Source organism: Hyaena hyaena, unplaced genomic scaffold (genome assembly GCF_003009895.1).
Source record: "Hyaena hyaena isolate Hyena2069 unplaced genomic scaffold, ASM300989v1 scaffold_632, whole genome shotgun sequence".
Classification (NCBI taxonomy): Eukaryota; Metazoa; Chordata; class Mammalia; order Carnivora; family Hyaenidae; genus Hyaena; species Hyaena hyaena.
Genome location: NW_024081263.1, coordinates 975,118 through 1,002,439, shown reverse-complemented (window position 1 = coordinate 1,002,439; position 27,322 = coordinate 975,118). Strand labels below are relative to the sequence as shown.

At 49.9% G+C, this 27,322-nt stretch overlaps 2 protein-coding genes across 3 annotated transcripts in view; both read left to right on the top strand.

Annotated features, from left to right (window-relative positions):
* Window positions 1-7,203: 7,203 nt before the first annotated feature.
* Window positions 7,204-10,789, top strand: POLR2G (RNA polymerase II subunit G). Its single transcript, XM_039257648.1, has 8 exons — window positions 7,204-7,314; window positions 7,448-7,557; window positions 8,404-8,563; window positions 9,730-9,780; window positions 9,886-9,951; window positions 10,044-10,115; window positions 10,316-10,349; window positions 10,568-10,789. Exons 1-8 carry the CDS (start codon window positions 7,303-7,305, stop codon window positions 10,579-10,581), a joined length of 519 nt encoding a protein of 172 aa, XP_039113579.1. The 5' UTR covers window positions 7,204-7,302; the 3' UTR covers window positions 10,582-10,789.
* A 4,696-nt stretch (window positions 10,790-15,485) lies between these two features.
* TAF6L (TATA-box binding protein associated factor 6 like) overlaps window positions 15,486-27,322 on the top strand; it is a 14,621-nt gene continuing 2,784 nt past the window's right edge. Inside the window, exons 1-10 of one of the 2 annotated variants that reach the window (XM_039257676.1) lie at window positions 15,486-15,573; window positions 16,315-16,374; window positions 18,311-18,470; window positions 18,930-19,016; window positions 20,373-20,523; window positions 20,659-20,709; window positions 21,482-21,576; window positions 24,335-24,409; window positions 24,530-24,750; window positions 25,069-25,201. In XM_039257676.1, the coding sequence (XP_039113607.1) occupies window positions 16,367-16,374; window positions 18,311-18,470; window positions 18,930-19,016; window positions 20,373-20,523; window positions 20,659-20,709; window positions 21,482-21,576; window positions 24,335-24,409; window positions 24,530-24,750; window positions 25,069-25,201 (981 nt within the window). In that variant the 5' untranslated portion in view covers window positions 15,486-15,573; window positions 16,315-16,366. Of the gene's footprint in view, window positions 15,574-15,710; window positions 15,785-16,314; window positions 16,375-18,310; window positions 18,471-18,929; window positions 19,017-20,372; window positions 20,524-20,658; window positions 20,710-21,481; window positions 21,577-24,334; window positions 24,410-24,529; window positions 24,751-25,068; window positions 25,202-27,322 lie in introns of those variants that run through there. The other variant, XM_039257677.1, reaches the window with a different exon arrangement.

The window sequence follows — 27,322 nt, the reverse complement described above, 5'->3', positions numbered from 1 at the left end:
CAAGCCCCCTTGTTGAGCCCTGAATTGAGCCCTGCATTGGGCTCTGCACTGGGCATGGAGCCTGCTTAAGATTCTCTCTGCCCCTCTCCCCTGCTTACACACACACACACACACACACACACACCCTCTCTCTCTCTCTCTAAGAAAGAAAGAAAGAAAAAGAAAAGAAAGAAGAAAAGAAGGAAAAATAATGAAAGAAGAAAAGAAAGAAAGAAAGAAAGAAAGAAAGAAAGAAAGAAAGAAAGAAAGAAAGAAAGAAAGAAAGAAGAAAGAAATTAAGGGAAAAAGTAAAGAAGGATAGCTAGAATTTTGGCATGAGCAACAGTGTGGCTGACAGAACCATTTCCCTAGAGGAGAGGGGGACAATGGGAAATTGAGAGTTCTGCTTCTTACCCTTTAAGTAGACTTGTGAGCCTAAAGATCACGGGGGATGTTGGGGTTAGAGATACATGTTTGAGATGTTATCAGCATATAGATGTTATTTAAAACCAAGGGACTAAAGGGATTACCCTTTGTATAGTAGAGGGCTGCTGGAGTTACTAAGTAGTAAGGAATATAGACTGGGAAGCTTAAGCAATCCTGTTGCCACAGGTTCAGAAGAAATCAAACTGAAGGTGAGTCAGAGTTTGGGCACAAAGATGTAATGCTTGCCACACTGGGGTATTGCCATGCATCCTGGACCTAGATTATCTTTTTTTTTTTTTCTTAAGTAAGCTATATGCCTGGGGCGCCTAGGTGACTGAGTTGGTTAAATGTCCAATGCTTGATCTCACCTCAGGTCTTGATCTCAGGGTTGTGGCACAGAAGGAAGGTCCAAGAACCAGGAAGAAAGGGCAGCTGAGATGGATGATCCTTGCTTAGAGATTGGTTCTTGTGTTTGTTTTTAGGAAACAGGTGACAGACATCAACATAGGGCTCCTCTCTAAAAAGAGATAGCAAAAGGTAACTGAAACAATCGTCCAATAGACTTTTTTTTGTATGCCAAATCTTAATACAGCTGATTGTTCTCTATTGCTCTTTTCTCTTTCTATCTTAGCTTATCTCTGATCCTGAAGGTTTGGACACAAAGGGATCAGGGCTCAGGGAAAATTTGTCACGGCCAACACATGCCTGGGGAGCCCTGAGAGATAGAAATAGGTTCATTATGAGATGAGGTTGAATCAATCCATATTTTTAAAACTCCAGTATTTGCAGAGCGCCATTTAGTGCTACAGACTTCCTCACTGATGCAACATAGATGTGTAGACAGGGTGCAGGGACACAGCCACTCATTGGTGACAAAACCAAAAGGCAGATAAACTTGTGGTAGGGAAACAAGAAAGGAGTTTATTTCAGTGAGGCCACCATCTGGGAAGACAGTGGATTAGCATCTTAAAGACTATCTCCAAGTGTGGAAAACACTCCCGTGTTTATATAAGGAAATTTCAGGACAAAGGTGGGTGGGTACATGCAGGTAGGCAGTGAAGATCCAATGGATCACTGTCTTGGAGTCAATCATGGGTGGGGGTTTTGCTGGATCAGGACAGTACTTATTGCTTGAAGGGGTCATTTTGGAGTCCTTCAATGGATGCTTTGCCTCAGGGTCTTTCACTGGAGCCCAAAGTCAAGCTGAAATGAAGAAGCCAACTAGAAAGTTTGAGGTCAAAATGGAAGCAGCCAAAGCCCTCTTTTATGGGTTCTAAGAAAGGGAGTGACATGATTAGACTTGAGTTTTGAATCCATCACTCTTGGCAAGTAAGCACATAAAAAGATGTTGAACATCATTAGTCATTAGGGAAATGGAAATTAAAACCACAGTGAGATCCTACTACACAGTTACCAGAACGGCTAAATAAACAAAGCCTGTTGACAATACCAAGTGCTGGTGAGGATATCAGAGCAACTGGAATTTTTTAAAAATTATTTTTAATGTTTTATTTATTTCTGAGAGAGAGAGAGAGAGAGAGAGACAGTGTGAGCAGGGGAGGGTCAGAGAGAGAGGGAGACACAGAATCAGAAGCAGGCTCCAGGCTCGGAGCTAGCTGTCAGCACAGAGCCCAACGCGGGGCTCGAATCCATAAAGTGTGAGATCATGACCCCAGCTGAAGTCGGAAGGCCCAACTGACTGAGCCATCCAGGTGCCCCACAACTGGAATTCTTATAGTTGTTTGTGCAATTATGATTTAATATTTTACCATACCACACAAACACAGTAAGTCAAGAGCATTGATAATAGTAAACTGTGGTAAAATAATGAGGAAGAGATGCGTTGTTGTTTTTTTAAGACTCTTTTTTTAATTTAAATTTTTAAAGAAATCTCTATACCCAACATGAGGCTCAAAGTCACAACCCTGAGATCAAGAGTCACATGCTCTACCAACTGAACCAGCCAGACACCCCAGGAAGTGGTGAGTTTTAAGTATCTATTTCTTTTTAAAGAGGGTTAGGACCTTGATGCCTTGGTGGCTCAGCCTGTTAAGCATCCGACTTTGACTCAGGTCATGATCTCACAGTTTGTGAGCTCTAGCTTGGAGCCAGCTTCGGATTTTGCATTTCCCTCTCTGCCCCTCCCCCATCTCACACTATTTCTCTGTCTCGCTCTCTCAAAAGTAAATAGACATTTAAAAAAAATAGAGGGTAAGGACCTTTTTTAAAAAAAGTTCTTATTTAGGGGTGCCTGGGTGACAATCAGTTGAGCAGCTGACTTTTGATCTCGACTCAGGTCATTGATGAAGTTTTGGGGTGATAGGGGGAGTTCATGGACCCTTGAGCCAACAACCAAGGAAGAATTTTTGAAGATGTCTTTGGTGCAAAAAGGTGGTTTTATTAAAGCACAGGGACAGGGCCTGTGGGCAGGAAGAGCTGCACTGTAAGTATAGGGGGGTGACCTTTTATGGAGTTGGGAGAGATAAAGTTGAGAGTAAAAGAGATTTTCACATTTTAAAGATTTACTGGAGGCCTAGCTATTGTCAAGCTAAGATTGTTTTTCCTTTTAGCAACGCATTAACGTTAAGACAGTAGGGAGTTCCTGGACTTTAGGCTGTTGATGGGATTGCCTTTTTCTGGTAAACTGGTGAAGACTCTTATCCAGTTTAACCATTTGCTTTTTTAATCCTTTCCTGTTTTGGAGACGTCGGGGAATATCCAAGGAATATCACTTGTATCCCACAGGGTGTAGGGAGGGTGCTGTTAGCCTGCACTTTACCCTCGGCTTGCCCCATGCTCCCTCATCAGTCATGATCTCATGGTTCGTGAGTTCAAGCCCCATATAGGGCTCTGCACTGTCAGCAAGGAGCCTGCTTGGGATTCTTTTCCCCACCCACTTCCCTCCCCTGCTTGCTCTGTCTCTAAAAAAGTAAATAAGCTTAAAAATTAAAAAAAAAATTAAGCTTTTATTTTGAGAGAGAGCACCAAGTGAGGGAGGGGCAGGGAGAGAGGGGAAGAGAGAGAGAATCCCAAGCAGGCGCTGCACTGATGCAGGGTTGAACTTACACATCTCAAGCTCATGATCATGACCTGAGCCAAAGTTGGACACTTAACGGACTGAGCCACCCAAGTGCTCCTAGTTTTAAGTATCTGCCAACAATTCTAACTATAGTTACAATGTGTCCCCCCCCCCCCCCAATCAAGTAATTCTTGGACATCAGGCTGAGTGTCCTACAACTCAATTTAATTCTATCTACTTGGGGATAGTATCAAGTTCTACAGATTAAGAGTTCAGTCTTATAAGAATGCTCCCTCCCCTCTTGCCACTTTAGATGCCAATTGAAAGTCTAGGTTGGGGCACCTGGGTGGCTCAGTTGGTTGAGGCTGAACGTCAGACTTCAGCTCAGGTCATGATCTCACAGTTCACGGGTTCAAGCCCCGCATCGGGCTCTGTGCTGACAGCTAGCTCAGAGCCTGGAGCCTGTTTCAGATTCTGTATCTCCCTCTCTCTCTGACCCTCCCCTGCTCATGCTGTCTCTCTCTCTCTCTCTCTCCTTCAGAAATAAATAAAAAACATTAAAAAATTTAAAAAAAAACACAAAAGAAAGTCTAGATTGGCACCTATGCTCTCATCTTACTGGCTATAGATTGGAGGTTCCAAAGACCCCTTTTGGTACAGGTGGGTTGCAGAGACACGGGTCCTTGTCCCATATTGAAAAATGGAATCTCGCAGACAGCAGAGAGTGAGCAAAGTGATAGGGTTTTTTGAGGGAAAATACAAAGCTCTCAAGAGTGAGAGGGATGGTGACTGGGTTGTCGGGAAGGATTTTTGTTTCTGATTTTTTTATTGGGACTTGATCAGGAACTAGATAACACTTTGTGAGACTCCATTCATGACACCTAGCAAGGGCAGGTCTGGAATGCCTTTATCCTTTCCCCCCAAAACCTGCCCAAAGCTATAGCACCCCACCAGTCCCACCCACATGTACAGCCAGGGGCCGAATGGGGGCGCTGTGGACATTATCAGGAGTAGGAGGGCTGAGGGCCACTTTGGTGAGCCTTGAAGTCTAGGGCCAGAGGGGAGTGGGTGTGGATGGGGAGGTCCTGGGTGGATCCCTCACAGCTGCAATCAGCCTCTCTTAGGGTCCCTCATCCAGCCTGCCTACTGTTAACCCTTTCCCTACTCACCTTTTTGGGTTTGGTTAATTGCTAGAGTGATTCACAGAACTCAAAGACACATTTCACTTACTAGATTACTGCTTTATTATAAAAGGATGTAACCCTCAGGAACAGCTGGGTGGGAGAGATGCATAGGGCAAGGTATGGAAAAGGGATTGGGACTTCTGTGCTCTCTCTTAGAGTGCTACTCTCCCCATATCTCCAGGTGTTCACCAACCCAGATCTCAGAAACCCCTCCCTTTCGGGTTTTAGGGAGGCCTCATTACATGCGCAAACGTGTACACACACATTGGATTAAATCATTGTCCATAGGCCAAAGATTCAATCTCCAGCTCCTCTCCCTTCCTTGGAGGTCAGGGGGTTGAGACAGAAAGTTCCAACCCTCCAATCAGGAGATTGATTCCCCGCCCCCCGCAGCCGGCCCCTGGTATTAGGTGATTTTCCAAAGTCACCTCATTAACATAAACTGAGGTGTGATTGAAAAGGGTTTCTTATGAATACAGAGACACCTTTCTCACTTTTACCCTTTAGGAAAAGTGTTTTAGGAGCTCTGTGCCAGGAACAGAAAAGACCATGTTTTTCTTCTTACACGCTACAGTATGACAATTACCTTTGCTTTTTTTCTAACTTCTTGTTAAAGTTTATTTTTTTTTTTAAGAGAGAGCGAGGGTCAGTGGGAGAGGGGCAGAGACAGAGGGAGAGAGAAAGAATCCTAAGCAGGCTCCTACAGTGTGAGCATGGAGCCCTATGCGGGGCTGAAACCTACGAACCCAGAGATCATGACCTGAGCCGAAATCAAGGATCAGATGCTGAACTGACTGAGGCACCCAGGCGTACTGTGTTCTCTTTTCTAACTTTTTATTTGGACGATGTCAAACACACAAAAGTAGTAAAAAATATATATAAGAAACCACTATCATCTGGCTTCAACACTTATCAATATATTCCCAAACTTGTTTCATCTATACCTCTGCCTTTGTTTCTTTTTTAGTATAATTCATTTAATTGTGGGTTATAATAATAAACATCATTGATTTTTTTCATTAAATGTTTAATAAAGGCTATATATAAAAACTGGCAAGTTTTCTGAAATATTAACCATTAGCACCTGGCTGGCTCAGATGGTAAAGCATGGGACTCAGTCTTGGGGTGGTAAGTTCCAGCCCCATGTTGGGTGTAGAGAATACTTAAAAAAAAAAAAAGGCTCTTGTAGCTGTTTCCGGCACACCACTGTCCTTAGGGGAGGCTGGCTGGAAAATAGGAGAGAGGAGGAAGTCAGGACTCCTGAGGCCCATTCACCTGCTTCCTTGTGTAATTATGGGCAATGGGGATCTGCATGGAGTCTAAGTAGCTGACTGGTGGGTTCAACCATTCTGGGAAATGGGCAGTGTCAATGGGACCTGGTGTGTGACAGGTCTGAGGAAGCAGGATGTCTTTATTCTTTTTTTTTTTTTTAAATGTTTATTTATTTCTAGGAGACAGAGAGACAGCGTGAGCAGGGGAGGGTCAGAGAGGGAGTCACAGACTGAAACAGGCTCCAGGCTCTGAGCTGGCAGTCAGCACAGAGCCTGACGCGGGGCTCGAACCCACGAACCGTGAGATCATGACCTAAGCGAAAGTCGGACGCTTAACCAACTAAGCCACCCAGGCACCCCAAGATGTCTTTATTCTTGCAGGAGAGTAGGTCAGGTTCTTTTATTTACAACATATAAAAACTTATTCAAGCAGCAAGGAGTTTGCTCAAGACCCCAAGGACTGTCCTGGCACTAGAATCCACTGCCCTTGCTGTGCCTTCCTCATGGGTCTGTGGCTCATGGTTTCTGCCTCTTTCTGTATGGACCTTCTTTGAGTCAGGGTCTCAGCAGAGAACAGATTGTGTGCTCACTCTGGTTAATTGAGGTGAGTTTAATCAAGGGACTGTCTACAAAAACGTGGGCAGAGTTGAAGGCATACACAAGGGCTCACCAATTCTCTAAGCTCTGTGTGTGTGTGTGTCTGTGTTGGAAGGAATGAGGGAATGGGAAGGAGGAGTGCAGTGACCTGGGTTTTCACATCGGGAGAGAGCGCTGCCTTCTGGGCTCTGATTTTGGCTGCTTCATCTCCAAGCGACCTGCCAGCGTGGAGTGGGTGCTCCCCTCCGTTAATGTTCGTTGAACGAATGGCTGCATGCAAATCTAGAACGCTCGAATATGCAAGTGTTAGGGTCAGCCATCCTAATTTGAATCCTGGTCCCGAGTGACCCTGAAATGACCTCCATCCTCTGAGCCTGGAACCTCGTCTGTCAATGGGGACAGTAAAGCTTGCCTGGTGGCGTTGCTGTATGGATTAAATGAGATGACAACAGCTACTTACTAGGCTTACTATGTGAAACCGGTCTTCCAAAATTTGCTATACGAATGCACTCTGCTAAAACGCTTTATTTATGTTATCTCTTATTAGCTAGCTAATTCCGTTTAAAAGCATTGATTGGGCCAGACCGTTTACGGGAATCCGGCCGTTTGACTGCGGGCGGGCGGGGAGGAAGAGGCGGGGCCTCGCGGGTTTCCCGCCCACGACAGCGATGCCCAATTGGGTCCGCGGAGGGGGCAGATCCCGCCCACTTCGCGGGGGGCCGGCCCGGAAGCAGAGTTGGGCGGCGGTGTGTGTTTCCGTTTAGTCTGGAGGCACCGCTGTCCTGACCGGAGTGGATGCGGCTGCTGTCCGGTTGCCCGTGGGAAGATGTTCTACCACGTGAGCAGAGCACGGGGTGGCGGCAAGGGCAGGGTCGAGAGGAGGAGCGATACGTAGCGCAGGGACGGAAGGCGGTTCCTCGCCCCGTGTCGCTGCCGCGCCTTGCTCAGTCTCCATCGCGCTTTCCCCGCAGATCTCCCTGGAGCACGAGATCCTGCTGCACCCGCGCTACTTCGGCCCCAACCTGCTCAACACGGTAAAACAGAAGCTCTTCACCGAGGTGGAGGGGACCTGCACCGGCAAGTGAGTGGCGCCCGATGCTTGCAACCTCTCCCCAGCTCCTACTCATCCTGCGGGGGCCTGCCCCCTACCCTGGGGAAGCCTCTCATCCTCTCAGGCACCCCAGGCAGTCAGTTGCTTCCTTGCTTACCATTCCCCTGGCGCCCTCTGCAAAACCTGATCACGAAGCTTCTTTCATCGGTTGAGATTGGTCATTCATTTACTCCGCAAACGTTTCTAAAGCCCCTGCTGTCTGCCTGGTTGCGTGTTGGGCCCTGGGAACAGTGCAGTGAACGAGATAGAAGCCAGCCCTCACGGAACGCACAGCCTAATCATTGTCCCCCTGTCTGTACGTCTGTGGTTCTGCTGGGTTTTCTCTCTCCCACACGACCAGGGACCTGGCCTGGCACATCTCTGGGCTCTCCACATAAGGGCCTCTCACACAGTGATGAATGAGCTGGGGTGAGCCCAGGGCTATGGAGTACTTGGTCCTCCCTCATCAGAATAACCACATGCAAGTTCCTGAGCCTTTTCTCATCCCTACAGAATCAAGACTGGGGACAGGCCTGGGAATGTGTGTTTTAAGAAGTTCCTCTTAGGTGATTTTAAGGCATCCCAAAGATTGAGGTCTCTTAGCTCAAGACTGCAGCCTTCTCGAACACTTATTGTGAAATTATTTATGAGAGCAGCGTTTGGCATTTTGGATACTGATCGGTATCCTGCCTTCTGGTAGTCATTCAGTTCTGGGGCCGGGGTGTCCTCTACTTCCCTTTGTGCTGTTCTCCAACCCCCAGGCTCACTGACTTGTAGCAGATGGTTTTAGAGGCTCTTACACACCCAGTGCCTGTCTTTGTCTCATCCTCCTTGTAGGTATGGCTTTGTGATTGCCGTCACCACCATTGACAATATTGGTGCTGGTGTGATCCAGCCAGGCCGAGGCTTTGTCCTTTACCCAGTTAAGTACAAGGCCATTGTCTTCCGGCCCTTTAAAGGGGAGGTTGTGGATGCTGTTGTCACTCAAGTCAACAAGGTGAGACCATATATAGTGGAGGCAGTTGGGTGGTCGCTCTAAAGATGTGAGATTGGTCCTGACTCCTCTCGCTAACTCTGTCCTGGGCTGAGCCAGTTTGTGCTTCAGTTGCTGCACCTGTTAAATGGCACAGTGATCTCGTGCTGTCTTCCTCGGGGTCGTGTAAGTCAGCATGAAATAGCAGCCTGTATTCGCGGAGTACTCACTGTGGGTCGGGTGACGTGCAAAACCTCACGATGACTGAGGAGGGTGCTTCTATCCATTTTTGTTTTATTGATGTATTTACTTCAAGTGTTTATTTTTGAGAGAGAAGGGAGGGAGGGGCAGAGAGCAAGGGAGACAGGATCCAAAGCAGGCTCCGTGCTGGCAGCGCAGAGCCTGATGTGCGGCTCAAACCCATGAACCACAAGATGATGACCAGAGCTGAAATCAAGAGTCGAATGCTTAACCTACTCTACTGAGCCACCCAGGTGCCACACCCCTTTTTTATAGAACCGTAAGCTTGGAGACGTTAAGTCTACTGGCCAAGGTCATGTGATCAACAAGTGTTCAAATTGTGGCCTGACAAGTCCCAGGCCTTGGCTCTTCACTGCACTATATTTGCTTAACTTAACATGAAAGCTTGAGGGGTGCCTCGGTGGCTCAGTTAAGCGCCTGACCCTTGATTTGGGCTCAAGTCATGATCTCAGGGTTCATAGTTTAAGCCTGGTGTTGGGCTCTGTGCTGACAGCATGGAGCCTTCTTGGGATTCTCTATCCCTCCCTTCTTCTCTCTCTCTCTTGCAAAATAAATGAAATTAAAGTGAGGGCACCTGGATGGCTCAGTCAGTTAAGCATCTGACTTTGGCTTGGTCATGATCTCACAGTTCGTAGGTTCAAGCCCCGCGTCGGGCTCTGTGTTGACAGCCAGCTCAGAGCCTGGAGCCTGTTTCAGATTCTGTGTCGCCCTCTCTCTCTGACCCTCCCCTGCTCATGCTGTCTCTCTCTCAGAAATTTAAAAAAATAAATAAAAATAAAGTGAAAGCTTGACAGAAGAGAGACATGAAAACAAATGATACAATCCAGAGAGGTCTCAGGACATGAAGAATATTAGGAATCAGTCAAAGATGGGAGGCTTAGAAGACACAGGAGATAAAAGAAAAAACAACATCATTCATTGTCTTATAGGTTGGCCTCTTCACAGAAATTGGACCTATGTCCTGCTTCATCTCTCGGCATGTAAGTCTGGGCCTGCTGGGCGTGCTAAGGAGGAGAGAGTCCCGTCATGACCATGTCTGGAAGGTACCCATGTAAAGCGCTAACCCAGTCTTGCTTTCCTTTCAGTCCATCCCGTCAGAGATGGAGTTTGATCCTAACTCCAACCCACCATGTTACAAGACCATGGATGAGGTGAGTAGGGAGGAAGTCAGTGAGAGGAAGAATGAGCCCTCCCAGGGATTTCGGTGTGAGGGGTAGCTGTGTATACTGTTCGTCTTCCCCAGGACATTGTGATTCAGCAGGATGATGAGATCCGCTTGAAGATCGTGGGGACCCGAGTGGACAAGAATGACATTGTGAGTCTCTTACCGGTCTTCCCGCCTGTACCAGGCAGAGCCGGGAGCTGTTGATTTCTTACCACCCAGAATTCCTGGGGACGTTGTGCTCTCTTCTGCCAGGAAGAGGGGGTGGGTGGGCAGAAGGCCTGGGGCTGGGGGTCAGAGGATGGTTCTGTGGTTGCTAAGACTTTATGTCCTTTTCACCGTCCCTCCTGCAGTTTGCTATTGGCTCCCTGATGGACGATTACTTGGGTGAGTGCCCGATCACACGTCCAGGGCTGTTGCCTGGAGAAGGCGTGTATGGAGGCGGGGGGTGGATGTGGGACTTAATGTCTGGGTCACAGAGGAAAGGAACTCTTGTGTTGTCTGCTTGGAAGATGCAGGACATGTGCCCTGGGGGATGGGAAGTCCATAGTGATGGCTGCCCCCAAGCTGTGAGCCTAACTGATGCGCTTTTCCTGTCCTTGCAGGGCTTGTGAGCTGAGCACCGGGGTGCGCTGCTTTGTTTGGTCCTTATCTAGGAGATGTGACTGTCACACTCTCTGCGTTGTCCAGAGGCCCAGCCCAGCCGCTGTGGGGAGGCAAAGAAGGTTCCTTGTCCCCAGAAAACATCTGGTTCCTCTTGCTGTCTAGCATCCACTCCTGAGTTTTGACACTGCATTCTAACCATAAAAGTCTTTGTTCTCATGAAAGCGTTAGCTCCTTTCTTCGGTCAGAACAACTCTTTTTTAGAAAAGGCTGGGGAACAGTTGCTTGCCAGCCTCTCTTTTGGTGGCCTGATGCCTCAACTAGCCTCAGCTACCCAGGTGACCCAACTGACCCTTCTGCAGAGGGCTAACGTTGACCTCATTGAAGGGAAGGCACTAGGTTCCCGCACGTGATACTGTCCTGAGAGCCGCTCCTAGTTCCAGTCTGGTTTTAGAGTATTTGCTCTTCCCGCACCCTTGAAACTAACCAAGGGTAAAGCTGGGAACTTGGGGAGAGGAGATCGTGGGTGGGGGGTGGGGAACAAGAGGTCAGTAATGACACAGACGTCCCAACCCAGTCCCTCCTGGGATGAGTCACAAACAACAGAAGCCTTTACTTGCCAATCAGTCACAAAACTGAACCACAGATGTGGAAGGCCTCAAGCTGTCAGCAGGGTAACCCGGCAGCACTCCATGAAATGCCTGTAAGACTAAACACGCTACCCTCCCTCACGGTACGCTCACACTCTGCTTTGGTAATATCCTTTGTCTGCCTTGGAATGCCCTCTCCCAGCCCTTTGGCTTGCTGCCTGCTAATCTAGCAAATCTCCATCAATTCTTTTTTTTTTAAAGTAAGCTTCACACCCAGCACAGAGCCCAACTCAAGGCTTGAACTCACCAACCCTGAGATCAAGAGTCAGAGGCTTAACTGGGGCGCCTGGGTGGCTTAGTCGGTGAACCGTCCGACTTTCACTTAGGTCATGATCTCAGGGTTCGTGGGTTCGAGCCCCGCGTCGGGCTCTGTGCTGACTGCCAGCTCAGAGCCTGGAGCCTGTTTCGGAGTCTGTGACTCCCTCTCTCTCTGACCCTTCCCTGCTCACGCTGTCTCTCTCTCTCTCTCTCTCTCATAGAAATAAATAAAAAACATTAAAAAAAGAGTCAGAGGCTTAACTGACTGAGCGCCTCAGGCGCCCCTATAATTATGATACAATGCATGTAACACAGTGGTTAGCAGCCGGGGTGGTTTTTACTTCAGGGGGGCATGTGGCAATGACATCTACGGTTGTGACAACTGGGTCCTGGATGGTACTGCCTTTTAGTGGGTAGAGGCCAGGGATGCCACTAAACATCCTACAATCTATAGTTTTTTAAAACATTTTTAATGTTTACTTTTGAGAGAGACAAAACGTGAATGGGGGAGGGCAGAGAGAGAGACAGACACAGAATCTGAAGCAGGCTCCAGGCTCTGTCAGCACAGAGCCCGATGTGAGGCTTGAACCCACAAGCCGTGAGATCATGACCTGAGCTGAAGTCGGATGCTTAACTGACTGAGCCTCGAACTCCTGACCCCAAGATCAAGAGTCACGTGCTGTACCAACTGACCTGGCCAGGCACCCCCTCATTTTTTTTTTTTTTAATCACGTAAAATTTCAGTTGAGATCATCGTAGCTTCGCATACGTCCCTCGTTTTTGTATCTCCAGATCTCGGCACTGGGCTAGGTTTTCCAAGCTTGTTAAATCTGGGAGAGGGTGCTGGATTAGCAATGAATTTCCCCATGGAAACCACGTTGAAGTTGTGTTACCATTTCAGTATACGGTGAGTTGATTGCTCAGGCTGTAGGGATTTCCCCTCGGCTGTAAACAGCATGTGTCTCACGGAGTAAAATTCTTCCCAAGTTCTCAGATGGAACCACTCATCTGTTAATTGTGTTGGGGATAATCTGGAAGGAACGCTAGGCCTACAAGTACACGACTGGTGGACAGAAGCAGCCTGTGGAACATGACCATGTGGGTGCTGGCGAGGATGTGGGGTGTGGCACCCACCAGGGAGGTGTGCATTGCGTAGGGAGGGGATTAAGTGCTGCGGGGCTGGAGATGGTCTCCGGGCCTCTTTTTAAGGTTTGTAACCAAAACTTAACGACTTCTTAAAACGGTCACAGGTAACAGGAATATCTGCCTGGTAATGCTAATTAAAAAAAAATTTTTTTTGGGGGGGGCGCCTGAGTGGCTCAGTTGGTTTAACATCCAACTTTGGCTCAGATCATGATCTTGCCATTCGTGAGTTCGAGCCCCACATCGGGCTCACTGCTGTCAGCACGGAGCCTGCTTTGGATCCTCTGTCCCCCTCTCTCTGCCCTTCTCCCACTTGTGCTCTCTCAAAAGTAAAGAGAACATTTTTATTTTATTTTATTTTTATTATTTTTTTAATTTTTTAAAAATGTTTTATTTATTTCTAGGAGAGAGAGAGAGAGACAGCGTGAGCAGGGGAGGGTCAGAGTGAGAGGGAGTCACAGACTGAAACAGGCTCCAGGCTCCGAGCTGGCAGTCAGCACAGAGCCCGATGCGGGGCTCGAACCCACGAACCGCGAGATCATGACCTAAGCTAAAGTCGGACGCTTAACCGACTAAGCCACCCAGGCGCCCCAAGAGAACATTTTTAAAAATAAACATTTATTTTATTTTAGAGAGCACTTGAGCAGGGTATGGGCAGGGAGAGGGAGAGAGAAGATCCGGAGCAAGTTCTGCCCTGACAGCAGAGAGCCCGATGCAGGGCTTGAACTCACACTGAGATCATGACCTAAGCTGAAGTTGACCACTTAACTGACTGAGCCACTCAGGTGCTGGATGCTAAATCTTTTTTTTTTTTAATGTTTTTTATTTATTTCTGAGAGAGAGACTGAGCAGGGGAGGGTCAGAGAGAGAGGGAGACAGAATCTGAAGCAGGCTCCAGGATCCGAGCTGTCAGCACAGAGCCCGACGCAGGGCTCGAACCCACAAACAGATCATGACCTGAGCCAAAGTCGTATGCTGAACTGACTGAGCCACCCAGGCGCCCCCGGATGCTAAATTTTTTACACACATTTTTCACAACAGTTCCACGAAGTAGATTCTGCTGGTCTACTTGACAGCTGCTAAAACAGATTAGAGAGATGAAGTGTAATGCCAAGGGTACACAGCTAGTGAGTGGTGGAGCTTTTTTTTTTTTTTTAAACTTGGCAATCTGCCTCCAAAGCCATCCTAGCTCTTTTTCCCAGGCACTTGGTGGCTGGGGAGTGAGTGGGTCCCACCTCTCTCCTATCCGTGGTCATGTGGGTCTCACTACTGCTTTCCCTGGCCCCTGTCTCCACTTGAGTCTGTGGGCAAATGGGCCTCAGAGTGCTGGAATTAGCTTTACTATATCCCGCAGGCCCCTGGGCCTTCTGTCATTGTGTCACACCTCTGAGCTTGCCAATGGCTGTCCAGACTAACACCTCAGCAAGGAGAGCTGTCAGCGACCCGGATCCTGTTGAGCTGATCTCAGGCTCATGATGGTGGTGGAGCCCCTGCCTGTCCCTACCCTTTATGCAGAGGTGGGCAGACACTCCAGTGTTCAAGCACAGTACTGAAACTACTCCAAATGCCATACTGACTATAACTGGAAGAGACTCAGCAGGGTCACAGTCCCGTTGGGGGGAGTTGCCATGGCAACCCCAGCCACATCCATCTGGCTTTCCCAGCTCAAGCCTGGGAGGATTTTTTTTTAGAGGCTGCAGCATCTTACCCTGAGAGGGAGGAAGGGCGAGGATGTGTACATTCGCGCTCCTCCGCAGAAAACCCCTTTCTATAATGAATAGCCCAATGCAAACTACCTCATTTTGAATGAACATAAAGGAATTCACTGTCTGCCTCCTGATGTGTAAAAGAAGGTTCAACCACAACTCTGCCAAGTGCTTTCACAGACGTTATCTCAGTTAATGTACAGTAACCGTGTGAAGTGAGTATCATTACCCCATTTTGTACTTGGGCGGAAATAACGGTTAGGTAATTTGCCCCAAAGCGGTAGTAGCATTCGAACCCAGGTTGGTGTGACTCCAAATACTATCCGTAACTCACGAAACCCACTTGGTTCTGAATTGAGAGCTGCCCAAGTTTGGGAAAGCATGTGCGCAGTAAGTGGTCAAGGAAGTCTTCGAGGCAGGTGAGGGGTTATAGCTGCTTATTGAGGAAGGGTGCCAGAATGAGCACAGTCCTGGAGTCCGTAGCTTGCACGTGAGTTTGGCCATTGAGAAGACTCTTCTTCTGCCCGAAGAGAATACCCACTGGGAGCCTCATCGATCCTGCAGGTGATGTTGGAGAGGTATGTTAAGCCCCACCAAGCAGGCAAGAAAACTAGTTTACACACCAAAGTTTAAAGCTTCGCTGCAGTCATGTAAGTGGAAATACTCGGAAACTCAAGTGTAGACAAGATGGAAGGAATGGGGACACCTTCCTTGACAATATGCTTTTAAAACATACCCAAGAGGCGCCTGGGTGGCTCAGTCTGTTAACCGTCTGACTTCAGCTCAGGTCACGATCTCACAATTCATGAGTTCGAGCTCAGCATCCGGCTCTGTGCCTGAAGCCTGTTTCAGATTCTGTGTCTCCCTCTCTTTGCTCCTCCCTTGCTCACAGTCTGTGTGTGTGTGTGTGTGTGTGTCTCTCAAAAATAAACAAAACAAAAAACATTCACAAAACCATACATACCTACTCTCAAAAGTCGGAAGAGCTGTTGCTTTAAGAAGCGCGACTCTGCAGCCTCACGTGACCCCTTGCGCCCAGATTCTTTTACAGTCCCTTACCAGAGGCCAATGGGGAGGCGGGAAGCCTGCGGGTGGGCGGGAACTTTGCAGGACGCTCGCCGATTGGCTGTGCTCCTGGAGGGCGGGGCCTGGGCTCAGAGAGAGGGAATTAGGGTGAGCAGGGTGAGTGGGAGCTGCCGTCGCCGCCACTGCCGTTTGGGTAGCCGCCTTTGCCGCCCGGGGAGCCTTCAGGTGAGCAGACCCTCGCAGACCTAAGGACTCTCCGTCGGTAGGCCCCGCACTGACTGGTCTTAGCGCCGGCTCCGCTGGGGGCCCGCCCCCTTCTCTGACCACGTGACCCAAGTTCGGTAACCCCTGACCTCCTCCACCCTACCCCAGCTGTTCTGGATCTGGGATGCGGCGAGGCCGGGTGGGAGGATGCACACCCCCGACGCCGGTGGCGGTCAGTTCCCACGCCTCTTTACCAGTGTGGCTAGTGGCTGAGGATGCAGAGGAGAGGAGGTTGAAGAGGGGGAGACCTCGGTCAGAGCCAGGACTTTGTGGGTTTTAATATAGGCATATAATAAGGAAAGTCTCTAAGCGCTTTGCGCGTGGGCAGGACTTCATGCTCCCATTTTACAGACAGGGAAGCAGAAACTTAGGAATTATCCATTGGCGGGTCTCCAACACCAGTCTTCGGGCTGGGAATCCAGGCCTTGTTCCTTACACAGCCTGCCGCTCTGATGATTAGGAACAGTAGTTGAGTCCCTGCCCCCTACTTAGTGCTCACTGGGTGTTCTTGGACAAGTCATATAACATTTGACCTCTTTGAGCTTTCATTGTCTTGGCTGTGAAATAGACACGATACTTACATAACCTCCATCTCATTGTTAATGAGAAGAAAATGAGATATAGGCCATATAAAGCGCCTAACTGTGCCTCAGGCATAGTGTGTGCTCAGGAAAAACAGCTATTCTTTATTCGGTTTTGCAGCGAGTGTTTCTTGAAGGCGTATTATGTGCTGACACTGTACCGGACTCTGGGGATGCAAAGGTGAGCAAACTGGCATGATCCTAGCTGGCTTGGAGCTTACAATATAGTGGGGGAGGCGTTATTCACAAAGTTAGGCAAATACATCATTACCAACTGTGATTATCGCTTGGAAGGCAAAGCACTGGGGCATTGTGGAGGTCCGAGAAGACTTCCCTGAGCAAGTGACATTTGAACTGAGATCTGAAGGAGTGACTAGGAGTTCACCAGACAAAGAGATTGGGGGAGGAGGAGGAAAGTGTTTCAAGTAGAGGAAAGAGAGTGTACGAATGTCCTGAGATCAGGTGTTTTGGGGGAAAGGAAAGCAGCCATGGCGGGAATGCAGAACACAGGAGGGAAAGAGGTGTCGCAGAAGTTGGTGGATATGCAGGGCCTTGGGACCATGGCACAGGTTTGTCCTTTATTTCAAAGGCTATGTGGAGCCACTGGGAGAAATGCGAGAGGCCGGCTTAGGATGCCCATTGGATTTAGGGACCTGGAGGTCACTGGTGACCTAGCAGCATCTGGAAGTGGGCCTTGCCACCTGTGGTACTGATGCCTCACTTTGGGGCGAGCGGGTCTGCCCTCTCAATTGTGGTGTCCGTCTCTGGAGTCGTTCATCAGCTGCCGTTTTTGTTGGATGCTTCTTCTGCCACATCCTGTGAACGGAAGAGGGGGTTCCTGCTGTTAGACCTCGCAGCCAGACTGGGGAAGACCAGACACATGGGCAAAAGCCCAGCTACTAAAAGCCTGACAGTCCCTAATGGCATATGGGCAGGGAGACCTTAAAGGACAGACTGGACTTGCCATAGCAAAGAAGAGGGGTGGGGGCTCGGAGTAAAGAGGGAGACAGCCAGCCTGAGTGCTGAGTGGTGGAGCACAGCACAGGCTGGAAGACTCTAGCTGGTCTTACTGGGAGGAGGGAGCAGCTTGAATTACTGGGGGGATTTGGGACCAAATACAGAATGTCAAGCTGGGGGCCGCCTGGGTGGTTCGGTCAGTTGAGCATCGGACTTCAGCTCAGGTCATGATCTCACAGTTGGCAAGTTCAAGCCCCATGTCGGGTTCCTAGCTGGCAGTGTGGAACCTCCTTGGGATTCTCTCTCTCCCTCTGCATCTCCCTCCCTCTCTCTCTCTCAAAATAAATAAATAAACTTTAAAAAATGTCAAGATGGGGAGTTTAGACTTTCTTTTAGAACCAGCGGGGAAGTACTAAAGATTTTTGAGCAAGGGACTGTCAGGATAGAAGTAGTGTTTTCATCAAGACTTAGTAGATAGTGGTCATAGCAAGAATCAGAGTGAGGAAAACATGAAGTTTCTTTTTTTTCTTTTTTAATATTTGTTTGGGGGTGGGGGCAGAGAGATGGGGACAGAGGATCTGAAGCAGGCTCTGCACTGACAGCACAGAGCCCAATGTGGGGCTCAAACTCACAAACGGTGAGATCATGACCTGACCAGAAGCCAGACACTTAAAACGACTGAGCCATCCAGGCGCCCCTGAAGTTTTTATTTGTAACTAACTATGGTAACATCTCCCATCATCCATTTGGGTGGTGTTCTAGTCCTTGGCTTTTTCATACACCATCTCGTTTTGGCCTCATAGCAACCCTGTGAGTATGGAGGGCAGTGATGATGGCCTGTATCTGACAGGTTCTGACACCAGGGCTCGTGAGGATCTCAGTCAGGTTCACTCAGGAAGTGGTAGATCATGGCTGGGACCCAGTTCTGTGAACCCTCCAAGGCCAGGCACTTTCTCAGGCATCGCTGTTGTCTGATCCATCTTGTCTAGTTTCTTGCTCTTGGCCTCAGTTTCCTCACCTGGACGCTCTGAGCCTCTGCGGCTCCTTGTTGAGGGATTGTGGCACTAGAGCAGCGAGGCTGGTTCAGAAGGCCTCGAGTTGGGCTCCCGGGCCCTGAGGGAGTCTGGGTGGCTTCTTGAACCTTCTCTCCTGGCTCCCAGCTCTGTGGGGGCCATGTCAGAGCGAGAAGAGCGGCGGTTTGTGGAGATCCCTCGGGAGTCGGTCCGGCTCATGGCCGAGAGCACGGGCCTGGAGCTGAGTGATGAAGTGGCAGCCCTGCTCGCGGAGGACGTGTGCTACCGGCTCAGAGAAGCCACCCAGGTGTGCCCCCCACTCCCCGTAGCCCTCCCACTCCCCTTATTCCCCGCCCTGTGACCGCCACCTGCCACAGGGATTCATCACACAGCTTGTACGTGCGGCATCTACTCTGAGCTTTGAGGGGACGCCACTGAGTCATTCCCCCCCCCACCAAAGTTCCCCTTTCAGCCAGTGAGACGTCTGGCAAACAAAGTGCTGGCTGGCATCTTCCCCTCATGCCCATCTTCTCCACGGTCCCGCCAGCCAGGCCAGGCAAGTCCCCGCTCCCGTGCTGCACGGGAGAAACCGGGTCACAGAGAGGGGACATCACATGGGGGCGCTATCCGTGCCAGAGCGGAGCTGGATTCCAGGCTTCCTGGTGTCTTCTTGGCCTCCTCCTCAGGCTGTTTCTGTCCGCCCCCCCCGCCCCGGACCCTCCCGGACCCCCTTCTCCCTATCCCGACTTTGTTCCTCCCCTCCCAGAATAGCTCTCAATTCATGAAACACACCAAACGGCGGAAGCTGACTGTCGAGGACTTCAACAGGGCCCTCCGGTGGAGCAGCGTGGAGGTGAGTTGAGCGCCAGCTGCACAGGGCTCAGCTGGCACGACCCCCCCTCCGTGCCCAGCACAGACATGAAGACCAAGTGCGCACACGAGGGAAGTTCACAGAAGCCACAGGGTAGGTGCCCGCCGGCCAGGAGGTTGGGGGAGCCTTCTTGGAAGAGCTGGGACTTGAGCCGGGCTTTGAAGGGAGGCTTGGGTTAGACTAAGCCAAGAAGAGGAGAGGGGACATTCTGGGTAAGGGAGGAGCCTGAGTATACATGTGGGTGTTAGAATGCCCTGCACAGTCATCGTGGGGCAGGGACTTGAGGGAAGAAGATCATGTGTTGAAGAGAATAGAGTCGGGTCACGTGGCTGGCTCAGTCAATAGAGCATGTGACTTTTTTCTTTTTTTGGTGGGGGGGAGTACAAGTGGGGGAGGGGCAGAAAGAAGGGGACAGAGGATCCAAAGTGGGCTGGGTGCTGACAAGCTGACAGCAGCAAGCCTGATGTGGGGCTCAAAATCCCGAGCCTCGAGATCATGACCTGAACCGAATTCGGACGCTCAACCGACTGAGCCCCACCGGTGCCTGAGCATGCGACCCTTAATCTCAGGGTTGTGACTTCATTAGAGCCTCACTTTGGGCCTGGAGCCTACTTTAAAAAAAGAGGGGGAGGGCGCCTGGGTGGCTTAGTTGGTCGAGTATCTGACTCTTAATTTCGGCTCAGGTCAGTATCTCAGGGTCCTGGGAGCAAGCTGTTCTGAGTGTGGAGCCTGCTTGGGATTCTCTCTCTCTCTCTCTCTCTCTCTCTCTCTCTCTCTCTCTCTGTCTTTCTTTGTCTCCCTCTGCCCCTCTCTTCCACCCATGTGCTCGCACATGCGCACTCTCTCTCTAAAATAAAAAAAAGTTTAATTTCTTTTAAAGGGTTTTTATTTATTTTTTAGAGCGCCCAAGCAGGGGAGGGGTGAGGGGGTAGACAGAGGATCTGAAACAGGCTCTGAGCTGTCAGCACAGAGCCCGACGTAGGGCTTGAATTCACGAACCCCAAGATCATGACCTGAGCTGAAGTCAGACACCCAACCAACTGAGCTACCCGGGTGCCCCTAAATAAAAACTTTTTTTTTTTTTTAATTTTAAAAATTAAAACAAAAAACAGAGGGCAGGGGGCTGGGGCTCAGAGCCCGTACGGATCTGGGAAGGCAGACCAGGTGCCGCTCCCTGACTCTGAGTACCAGATGCTCCAGCGAAATTCCCAGCCACAGGCATCTCCCCTTTTCTCAGGACTGTGGGATTTCCCTCGGTCGTAGGCTCCCCGCCCTGGTCAGCAGAGCGCCTCTTCCCTCCCTGGATTCAGCCTGCCCTCCCATCCTCTCTCTGCTCAGGCCGTGTGTGGTTATGGATCTCAGGAGGCGCTGCCCCTGCGGCCCGCCCGGGAGGGTGAGCTCTACTTCCCTGAGGACCGAGAGGTGAACCTGGTAGAGCTGGCCCTCGCCACCAACATCCCTAAAGGCTGTGCCGAGACAGCTGTGAGAGGTGACGGCCGAGGCCCTACATGTGGAGACAGGGAGTGGGGCTGTCAGAGGAGGGGTGGGTGGGGCAGAACTCCCAGGTGGGCTGGTGCTATAAGGGGCAGACCCTGCGGCTGACCTGTCCCTGCTCTGGTTCTAGTTCACGTCTCCTACCTGGATGGCAAAGGGAACCTGGCGCCTCAAGGATCAGGTAAAGGGGAGATTGGGGAACATGCTTTCTGGACTTCCCTCCTTTAGGAGCTAATGGGGGTGAGGGGGCGGGGTACTTCTACACCTCCCTGATTCTTTTTTTTTTTAAGTTGGTTGAGTTATTTTGAGAGAGAGCACAAGCGTGAGTAGGGGCGGGGCAGAGAGAGAGAGAGGGAGAGAGAGAATCAGAGAGAATCTGAAGCAGGCTCCTCACTGCCAGCTCAGAGCCTGATGTGGGAGCTCGAACTCACGAACCATGAGCTCATGACCTAAGCCAAGATCAAGTTGGAGGCTTGAAGGAAAAAAAAAGAGTTGGATGACTAACTGACCGAGCCACCCAGGCACCCCTGTACCTCTGATTCTTCGACTCACGAGTATTTACCCTGTTCTGAGTGGGGACTAGTCCCTGCCCCGAGGGCTCGGGTTTGGAACTAGGAGCCCAGGCCTGGAACCAGTCATGATGCCGGGTGTTGGATGCTAGCACAGAAGTCTGGGCAACTGGGGTCTCCCTGAGGACAAGTGTCCGGGAGGGACTGAGGACTGGGCAGGAACGGGCAGAGGGCAGAGCACAGAGGCGTGGAAAGCCTTTGAGGTCAGGGCTGAGCAGGGCTGCTCCGAGGAGCCACGTAGCTGGTGGCCATACTCTGGGAGTCCTGTCTGAACAGGCTTGTGGCGGAGAGGGGTGGGGGAGGGGTGGGGAAGGGGGAGCCATGGGTGAGGCGGGGCTGGGCCGGGCTCTCCATGCTGCCCACCTGCTGCCCATCCTCCCACAGTGCCCAGCGCCGTGTCTTCGCTAACTGATGACCTTCTCAAGTACTACCAGCAAGTGACTCGAGCTGTGCTGGGGGACGATCCGCAGCTGATGAAGGTGAGCGAGCGGATCTGAATTGGGGCACAAAGTCCAGTTTTCAAATCCCCACGAATCTTTCCTTCCTTCGTTCCTTCCGTCGTTCCTTCCATAGTTCCTCCCTCCCTTCCCTTTTTTTATCGTTTAAAAAAAATTTTTTTTTACATTTATTTATTTTTGATAGAGTGAGGCAGAGCTTGAGCAGAGGAGGGGCAGAGAGAGAAGGAGACACAGAATCCGAAGCAGGCTCCAGGCTCTGAGCTGTCAGCACAGAGCCTGATACTGGGCTTGAACCCACGAACCGTGAGATCATGATCTGAGCCAAAGTCGGATGCTTAATTGACTGAGCCACCCGGGCACTCCTCTTTCTTTTTTTTAAGGTTTATTTATTTACTTAGAGCGTGAGGGTGATGGGGTGGGGGGAAGAGGCAGAGAGAGAGAATCCCAAGTAGGCTCCCAGCTTTCAGCCCAGAGCCCAACACGGGGCTCGATCCCAGGAATCGTGAGATCATGACTGAACAGAGAGCAAGAGTCGGATGCCTAACTGACTGAGCCATCCAGGCGTCCCCCAGGGAACTCTTTTCAGGCCCCTACTTCCTGTCCCCATCACACACCTGACGGGGTGCTCTGAGGCCGCCCTCCTCCAGGACCGCCTTGCTCTGTCCTCTCCAGCGGGAACCCGTGTTCCTCAGGGAACGGGCAGCTCAGCAGGGCCATTTGGGGGGGCTCAGGTGGTCAGTACCCCCACACTGTAATTCCAGAGCCTGCTCTCCGGGCTGTCTGTTGGCCTGGGCCCGAGCAGGGCTCTCATTTGTGTGGACTTGAGAGGGAGAGAAGGGACGTGGAAGGAGCTGGGCCACGGTGCCTGGCCAGGTTTGCTTGGAGAGACCCCGCCGCTTCAGCCTCCGGGACTGTGTGGGGTCTGCCGGCCGCTGCCTGTGGTTGGAGTCAGGCAAGCGTTAGTTTGGTGGTCTCTCTCTCGGAGGCCACTCCACTTCTTCACACGTCTGGCTGTTGCTGCCATTTGCTTGGGAGCTTGGCTCGGGTTCTCCAGGCACGGCGCCCGATGGCCGGACCGAGGGCCTGGGGGCCGAGCTCCTTCCTCGCTAGCCTGTCTGCCCTCGTAGCCCTGAGCATCAGGGCTTCTTCCAGAAGAGTCCGGAGGGCTCAGGTAGTGGAGATTCAGGGTTAAGAGGGCTTTTACATTTACTTAACTCTGTTTTCTCGGCTTATAAAAGTAACATCAGGGCGCCTGGGTGGCTCAGTCGGTTAAGCGTCCGACTTCTGCTCAGGTCATGATCTCGTGGTTCTTGAGTTCGAGCCCCACATCAGGTTCTGTGCTGACAGCTGGGAGCCTGGAGCCTGCTTCGGATTCTGTGCCTCCCTCTCTCTCTGCCCCTCCCCCACTTGTAGTCTGTCTGTCTGTCTCTTTCTCTCAAAAATAAATGTTAAAAAATTTTTTTTAGGGGAGTCTGGGTGGCTCAGCTGGTTAAATGCCTGACTTCGACTCAGGTCATGATCTCATGGTTCTTGAGTTCAAGCCCCACGTCAGGTTCTATGCTGACAGCTTAGAGCCTGGAGCCTGTTTCAGATTGTATGTCACCCTCTGCTCCTCCCCCGTTTGCACTCTGTCTCTATCAAAAATAAACATTAAAAAATTTTTTTAATTAAAAAAAGAAAGTGATGGGGCGCCTGGGTGGCTTAGTCGGTTGGGCGTCCGACTTTCGCTTGGGTCATGATCTCGCGGTTCGTGGGTTCGAGCCCCGCGTCGGGCTCTGTGCTGACTGCCAGCTCAGAGCCTGGAGCCTGCTTCAGAGTCTGTGTCTCCCTCTCTCTCTGACCCTCCCCTGCTCATGCTGTCTCTCTCTCTCTCTCTCTCCCTCCTAGAAATAAATAAAACATTAAAAATTAAAAAAAAAAAAAAGTGAAACGTTCCTATGGAAACACATTTTTTTCTCCTAAGTTTTACCTATAATTTCTCTAGTATAAATCAAAGTGCCATTATACTAAACATCTGGTTTTAGAACACTGCTTTTCTCAGTTAAAACCCTGTTGGCCCTAAAACCCAGTTTAGGCTGTGGTCAGTTTTTATTATTACAGATGGTGCTGTGAGTGGGTATGTGTGTAATTGGGTATCTTTTATAGTGGGTTAAATTTATAGAAGTACATTTGATGAATTAAAGAATATGAACATTTACATTTTTTAAAGTTTATTTGAGAGAACATTTACATTTTAATACATAAGCACTAAACTGTCCTTTAAAAAAATGTCAGTTTAGGGGTACCTGAGTGGCTCAGTCAGTTAAGCGTCCGACTTCAGCTCAGGTCATGATCTTGCAGTTCTGTGGTTTGAGCCCCATATCGGGCTCTGTGCTGACAGCTCAGCCTGGAGCCTGGTTTGGATTCTCTGTCTCCCTCTCTCTCTGTTCCTCCCCTGCTCTGTCTCTCTTTCTCAAAAATAAAGATTAAAAAAATTTTTTTTGGTTATTTATTTAAAAAAATTTTTTTAGTTTTTATTTTTGAGAGAGAGAGAGCGCGTGAGCAGGGGAGGGTCAGAGAGAGAAAGAGACACAGAATTTGAAGACAGGCTCCAGGCTCTGAGCTGTCAGCACACAGCCTGACGCGGGACTTGAACCCATGAACCGCGAGATCGTGACCTGAGCCAAAGTCAGACGCTTAACCGACTGAGCCACGCAGGCGCCCTGAAGTTTTTTTGTTTAAATGTCAGTTTATACTTGGGGCTGGCGGGCCCAGTGCAGTCTGGCCCCTTCCTTTCCAGATTGCTCTACAGGACCTGCAGACGAACTCCAAGATCGCAGCGCTCCTGCCTTACTTTGTTTATGTGGTCAGTGGGGTGAGTGACATGGCTGGGGCGGGGGGAGAAGGTTTGTGGGGAGACGACCCAGCACCGGGTAGGCGGCGGGCTCCTACCTTCACCCTCGCGTCCCGTTAAGTGACCCTCATCTACAAACAGGTGAAATCCGTAAGCCACGACCTGGAGCAGCTGCACCGGCTCCTGCAAGTGGCGCGGAGCCTGGTTCGGAACCCACACCTCTGCCTGGGGCCCTATGTTCGCTCCCTGGTAGGGAGTGTCCTCTACTGCGTCCTGGAGCCGCTGGCTGCCTCCATCAACCCTCTGAACGACCACTGGACTCTTCGGGATGGCGCCGCCCTCCTGCTCAGCCACATCTTCTGGTAGCCGTATGGCCTAGCTGTGAAGGGTGGGGCTGTCACTGCCGAGGGGGCTGCGGTCGGGAGGGGGTGAGACGGCTGGCTTCGACGTCATGTGTTGAGAGGTCGGGAGCCTCTTCCAGTCGGGCTGTCCAGTCGGTGTGCTCCGGCATGCTGGGATTCTAGGGATGGGCCCTTCGGCCCTTCCAGTTGCCTTGGCTCACCCTTAGCCGCCTGTCCACACCGTGTCATACAAGTGTCATTTTCTCTGCGCCCCGACTGGAGTCCAGGTAGGCTGCCCCGCGCCTCATTCTCCTCTCTGACTGAGTGCTGCTCCCGTAGGACGCACGGGGACCTCGTGAGTGGTCTTTATCAGCAGATCCTGCTGTCCCTGCAGAAGGTGCTGGCAGACCCCGTGCGGCCTCTCTGCTCTCACTACGGGGCTGTGGTGGGGCTGCATGCCCTCGGCTGGAAGGTGAGGACCCTGGCCTTTCCCACACACGCAGCCAGAAGAGCTGCCGTCTGTAATTAGAAAAATCATGTTTGTGCGTCTTTTCTCATAAAAAAGGTATATGGTTGGGCCGCCTGGGTGGCTCAGTTGCTTAGGCGTCCGACTCTTGATTTCGGCTCAGGTCATGATCTCACGGTTTGTGGGTTCGAGCCCTGCATCGGGTTCTGCGCTGACAGCACGGACCCTGCTTGGGATTTTTTCTGCCTCCTTCTCTCTCTCTCAAAATAAAGAAAAATAAATTTTAAAACTGTAAAACAATGGTATGCTTGCTGCTGCCATGTACTGAGCTCTTGCCTTAGGCCACGCTAATTGATAGCCTGGCTTTCTGTATATAAATGTCTTACCCTTTCAAAAGTTCTACATGGCAGCTCTTAGTACAGCCCCCCTTCATAAATTTCTGCCCGTGTTCTGTTATCCTGTTGAGGAACTATCCTTCAATTCCTCTTGTAGTAAGGGTTTTTCGTTTTTAATTTTTTTAGTGTTATTTATTTGTGTGTGTGAGAGAGGGACAGCGTGAGCAGTGGAGGGTCAGAGAGAGAGGGAGACACAGAACCCGAAGCAGGCTCCAGGCTCTGAGCTGTCAGCACAGAGCCCGACGCGGGGCTGGAACCCACAAACCGTGAGATCATGACCTGAGCTGAAGTCGGACACTTAACCGACTGAGCCACCCAGGCGCCCCTTGTTTTTGTTTTTAATGTTTGTTTATTTTTGAGAGAGACAGAGGGAGCCTGAGCTAGAGAGGGGAAGAGAGAGAGGGAGAGAGAGAATTCCAAGCAAGCTCAGCAAGCTCCATGCTCATCGTGGAGCCTGACTCAAGGCTCGAGCCCACAAACTGTGAGATCATGACCTGAGCCGAAATCAAGGGTCTGATGCTTAAGCAACTGAGCCACCCAGGTGCTTCTAGTTAAAGTAATTTCTATACCTACCATGGGGCTTGAACTTGACCCTGAGATCAAGCATTGCGTTCTCTACTGACTGAGCCAGCCAGGGCCCTCATTCTTTTGGGTTTTGAAGGTACATCGTATGGTACAAATATGACAGCTTTATTTCATTTCCTCTAAATGTAACTCCTTTACATTCTTTGTGTTATTTCTAGGACTGGCCCTATTATTTTTCATACGATAAGTGGGCATCTTTGTTTCATTTCCAATTTTAAAAGAAGTGCTAATAATCTTTCCCTTTTAGGCTGATGTTTGCTTTGGGTTTACTGATGATAACCTTTCTTAGATTAAGAAAATTAATTACTTTATATTCTTAGTTTTACCATTTACCATGTTGAGCTTTTATCAAATGCTTTTTCTGTAGCATCCTAAGGTTTTTTGCTTTTATCTGTTAATATGATTTATATTTTTAATAGTAAACCCTCATTACATTTATGGGATAAACTCCAATAAACTATAGTATAGACTTTTTAAAAATCTGAGGGGCGCCTGGGTAGCTCAGTAGGTTGAGCATCCGACTTTGGCTCAGGTCATGATCTGACAGTTTGTGAGTTTGAGCCCCGCATCCAGATTTCTGTTGGGAGCTCAGAGCCCGCTCTGGAACCCCTGTTCCCCTCTCTCCCTGCCCCTCCTCTACTCTCTCTCTCTCTAAGATGAATAAACACTAAAATCTGAAACTTTTATTAGAATATAATGCATTTTATATGCTATTTGTTAAATTTTATTTTTATTAAAAACATTTTTTAAAATGATTTATTTCTGAGAGAGTGCGAGAGAGACAGCGTGAGCATGGGAGGGTCAGAGAGAGAGGGAGTCACAGACTCCGAAACAGGCTCCAGGCTCTGAGCTGTCAGCACAGAGCCCGACGCGGGGCTCCAACCCACCAACCGCGAGATCATGACCTGAGCCGAAGTCGGACGCTTAACGTAAGCCACCCAGGCGCCCCATGGGTTTACTAAATTAAAAAAAAATTTTTTTCTACATTCGTGAGTGAAATCAATCCTGTTTCTTTTCATGTGCTGCCCTTGTATAGTTTTAGTATCAGAGTTATATTAGTATATTGGCCTCATAGTATGAGGTAGGGTGGGAGTATTTTTTTTTTTTTAATGTTTTTATTTATTTCTTGGAGAGAGAGAGAGAGAGA

Bases quoted from the DNA above. Each gene is read 5' to 3' on its own strand.
- POLR2G (XM_039257648.1), top strand. The intron at 7,558-8,403 runs GTGAGTGGCGCC...TCCTCCTTGTAG, and splicing joins GAGGGGACCTGCACCGGCAA to GTATGGCTTTGTGATTGCCG. The intron at 10,116-10,315 runs GTGAGTCTCTTA...TCCCTCCTGCAG, and splicing joins GAGTGGACAAGAATGACATT to TTTGCTATTGGCTCCCTGAT.